Genomic DNA, 4,104 nt, shown 5'->3' with positions numbered 1-4,104 from the left:
TTGGAACTACTCTTTTGGTATTCCAAATTTCACTTATGTAGTTTCTAGAGATTAGCACTAAACACTTCTTTTCATTTTTTGTTCTTTTCTTCAATGAGTACTTTTCTATTCTTCTCAACTTTTGATGCAGAAACTAACATCTGGACAACAATTGATATCATCAACAATATAAGAAGTTGTGTGATTGAATCAAGTTGCACAGGAAAATCACAAATTCCTGTCGACGTTCAGGTTCCTGGACCTGCTGCAGCGCTGATTCTACGACGACAATGTCGGGCGCGAAGCGCTGGTGGAGATGTGCGCATACGAGCAATTGCAGCAGCAGGCGGTGCTCCATGGTGAATTGGTGATCGATGATTATTGAGAGTTAGTATTATCAAAAATCATGCCAACAATATGTAGTGCTTATTTTACTTTTATATTTTTGGAAATCCTTGAAAAGAATAGAAAAGAAATGATTAGATATTTCCACCCTAGATCTATTTTATTCGTCTCACTGTTGCAACAATGACATGGAATGCATAGGAAAGGGTATGAGCAAATTTGATTTACAGAAACCGGCAAAGAGTAGGCATCTAAAAAGGCAGTGGACTAAAGATGAGCACATGGTTGTATACACCATGCTTGGCTCGGGGGGCATGACGGGCAGCGCACGCCTCCTTCCCTTGATGGCGGTGGTGAATTGGCACGAACACGAGGGAGAGGATCAGGGTGTAGAGCGGGGCGATTGGTTGGGTGGGTGGGGGGGGGGCTCCTTGATGTTCCCTCGCGAAGTACAATTTCATGGAGCAAGAGCGCCATGTCGAATGTGAGGTGGGCACCATCCAGTTTTAAAAGAGAGAGCTCCAACGAGAAATGCCTTGCTGCGGCAGGAAGCCGAGCGGGAAGGGGTGGATCCGGTACGAAAAGGGAAGGGTGTGTCGTGGCATGTGGTTTTTGTGTGGAGAAAGCGTCTTGAAGATAACATGACGGATAATCCAGACAATATATTTCCCCATATATGAGAAGGATTTAGTGAGCCCATATTGTCCATACGGTTGGATTTTAAGACCCGTTAGGCGCCTGTTTGATGTTTAAACATGCTCAAACGTATAAGGAAGAAATGAGCTTCATCCTTGAAGACGACCATAATCATTTGTCTGATTCATTTATATGGACAATAGCCCGCGAGGGCGTTTTAGGAGTATATGACCATTTGGTGGTTCACTGGGTGTGTTTGTAGATGTCTGGATCCCTAGATAAAAATATAAAATAAACACAGCAACACGTGCTTCTTTTCAAAAAGGTAAAAAATAACAGCTTGGTGCAGTACTTGAACCGGAGGCTGACGATTGAACAAGAGCATTATTTCGTTTATTTCATTCAGGTCGCGATACAACAATGCATATTTACAACTTCTAACTCCGTCGCTTCTCTCCCGTGAACCTCCCGTCGGCCATCTCACTCCCGTCCCATCACCGCGTTCTTGAACCTCCTAACCAGCTCCTTCCTGCACGATCCAACCACGAATCAGTTAGCCATGAACAAAAATCGTAAAATAATCGTGTGCCGTGTGCGTGTTGGGATCCTCACCGGAGCAGCTGCCGGTCGAAGGCGGAAGCGGAGAGCAGTCCTCTGTTCTCCTCGGCCCGCCTGATGAGGTAGGGGATGATGTGCTCCACGGGGCCGTAGGGCAGGTACTTGCTCACCTGGAAACCGGCGTTGCGGAGCCCCAGGGACAGCCCGTCGGCCATGCCCATCAGCTGCGCGAACTGCAGGTTCCGGTCGCCCTTGCCGATGCCCAGCTCCTGCGCCCTCGCCGCCGCCAGCTGCCCGGACTCCACGTTGTGGGTGGCCAGCATCACGGACGCCGACCCGCGGCGGACGCGCTCCAGGAGGAAGGCCGCGCAGCCGTTGTAGCAGTCGTGGGTGTCCTGGATGCTGCCGTGGATGGGCGACGGCACGCCCAGCGACTCCGCCAGCCGGGCCTCCCTGGTGAGGTAGGCGCCGCGGACGATCTTGACCCCGAGGCACACGCGCTCCTCCTCGGCCGCGCGCACCATGGCCTCCAGCCGGTCGCGCGCGTCGCGGAGGTACGCCTGGACGGTGCCGTGCACGATAGGCCGCCCGCCGCCGTTGCACGCCAGCGCGCCCACGAACGTGAAGTAGTCGATGGACGGCTGTACCGACGCGTACTCGGCGTCCACCAGCAGCGGGATGTCGTGCTCCGCGCACCGCGCGCCCACGGCCAGCAGCCGGTCGTGCGCCAGCTGCAGCTCGCGCTCCTCCTCCGCCGTCAGCGCCGCCGGCTCCGACGGCGTCAGGTACAGCGGGCTCGAGTCGGACAGGATCGGGAAGGCGTGCTGCTTCCACGGCAGGTGCACCGACGGGTTCTTGTGCTGCCACCGCAGCAGGTCGCTCGTCTTCTCCAGCAGCGCGATCGGGCACAGCGCCGTGATCTTAATACACACGCTCGCCTGCACGCACAAACAGAACAATAAGTAGTAGGAGTACCAAGCTTATTCAGACTGGCTAATTATTTCTGAATATTTTGGTTTAGCTGCTGGGAAACGTCTAAATAAGGAAAAACAAATAGTGGTGATTAGTAGTAGGGTTTTGATGGGAAGCTGTAGATGAAAACGAGCGGTGGAGAAGCCATGGCGATGGCGAGCTTGTCGGAACACGATCAGGCGGCTGGTTTTCAGGGCCCACGCACAGAGACAGCCGTGCGATTCAGTTTACTGCGAGAAGATTCCCAAGGAATCCGGGTGTCCACTAGCGCAGACCGAGGATTCCCTCCGACGTGGCACTCTTCCGTACCACTGCTAGGCGCGCACGCACGCCACGGATGCGACGAAGGGAAAAAAACAGAGTTATGTACGGTTGACGCACCGATCCCGGGGGCAGCGCGGCGGCGACGTCGACAGCGGCGAGGAAGCCGGCGACGTTGCGGTCGCAGGCGGCGCCGTCCTCGGCGTCCTCGATGCCGTAGTCGAGGATCCCGCCCATGCCACCGCGCCAGAGGCGCTGCACCCGGGCCGCGGCCTCATCGGCGGTCTCCCCGGCGCAGAAGTGCTTGTACGCCGTGGCCCGCGCCGCGGCCTGGACCACGGGGCTCGCGGCCACCGCCGGAGACCGCAGCGCCGCGAGGCCCACGTCCACCAGCGGGCCCGCGGACATCAACTGCAGCGCCGCGAGCGTGCGCACCAGAGCCGTGGACGGCTCCCCGGTGAAGAGCCTCCCGGTGTCCTCAAACTCCAGCACCTGATGCTGCTGCTGCTGCGCGGACGACGGCACGGGCACCGCCTCGGCGCCGGCGGCCGCGACGGCCGCCTCCGGGAGCTTGGCTGCGGCGGCGAAGGTGGAGAGCGCGCGCTTCGTGATGCGGGAGGCGATGGCCATGGAAGGTCGGGGTCGGAGGGGTCGCTAGAAAGCAATGGAAAGAGACGCTGGCTGTTCTTTTCCTGTGACCGGACGATGGATGAAACCACTGACCAGCGAACGAACGACGGATCAGAGGAATCAAGAACCGAGTAGCTAGAGGAGGAAGAAGAAGTCGGAGACGACGCTGGTGTTGATCGGTGCAGTGAGGGAACGTCTGGCTGGGGAGGGGGTGTGACGCTGGGAAGAAACGAATGCGTAGGAATCCGAGAATGGTGGAAGCAGGTGTGGCGCGGCAGCCGGGTCTTATAGAGCGAGCGAGCGAGCGAGGAAGACTCGCGAAACGGAAGGAGAAAAAATTCTACCACAGGTGAGCTGTAAATCGGTTGGAAAATAGGGAGAGAGGTTAGCGGGGGAGGAGTGGCATGGGCGCGAGATCCCTGGGGATTCGGTCGGAAGAGTTGAACGCTTGACTGACTCGGATCCTGCGTGGAAACTCATGGGAGCGCCCGGTGACTCGGATCGCGCGTGGAGTTGGACGGTTGAGCGGACGTTGCTTGCACGCATCTTATCGCACTCCGCTCCTTGCCATTTTTTTTCCTTCTTGACAAGGAATCAGGATGCATGTAGCTTTCGTTGCCCTCCTGATTTTCTTGCTCTTTGATGGGGAATCTCTGGGTGTAACTTTCGTTCACTATTGCCCTCTTTTTCTTACCATTTATTCATCTTGACAAGGATTCTGGG

The 4,104-nt window shown here is 56.2% G+C and overlaps 1 protein-coding gene across 1 annotated transcript; it reads right to left on the bottom strand.

Moving 5' to 3' along the window:
* Positions 1–1,331: 1,331 nt before the first annotated feature.
* On the bottom strand, positions 1,332–3,654 carry LOC123127675 (proline dehydrogenase 2, mitochondrial). The gene is made up of 3 exons (XM_044547461.1): positions 2,872–3,654; positions 1,573–2,456; positions 1,332–1,489 (listed from the first exon to the last, which is right to left on the bottom strand). The coding sequence occupies exons 1-3, from the start codon at positions 3,379–3,381 to the stop codon at positions 1,441–1,443; spliced, it is 1,443 nt and encodes a 480-aa protein (XP_044403396.1). The 5' UTR covers positions 3,382–3,654; the 3' UTR covers positions 1,332–1,440.
* Between the last annotated feature and the right edge of the window lie 450 nt (positions 3,655–4,104).

The sequence above is a fragment of the Triticum aestivum genome, chromosome 1B, assembly GCF_018294505.1.
Source record: "Triticum aestivum cultivar Chinese Spring chromosome 1B, IWGSC CS RefSeq v2.1, whole genome shotgun sequence".
NCBI lineage: Eukaryota > Viridiplantae > Streptophyta > Magnoliopsida > Poales > Poaceae > Triticum > Triticum aestivum.
The sequence above is the reverse complement of the archived record's forward strand: the minus strand, read 5'-3'. Positions and strand labels throughout refer to the sequence as shown.

Coding starts and splice junctions, on each gene's coding strand:
- LOC123127675 (XM_044547461.1), bottom strand. CDS start 3,381: ATGGCCATCGCCTCCCGCATCACGAAGCGCGCGCTCTCCACCTTCGCC. Junction 2,457..2,871: donor CCGCGCTGCCCCCGGGATCG/GTGCGTCAACCG, acceptor TTGTGCGTGCAG/GCGAGCGTGTGTATTAAGAT. Junction 1,490..1,572: donor TTCGACCGGCAGCTGCTCCG/GTGAGGATCCCA, acceptor TGGATCGTGCAG/GAAGGAGCTGGTTAGGAGGT.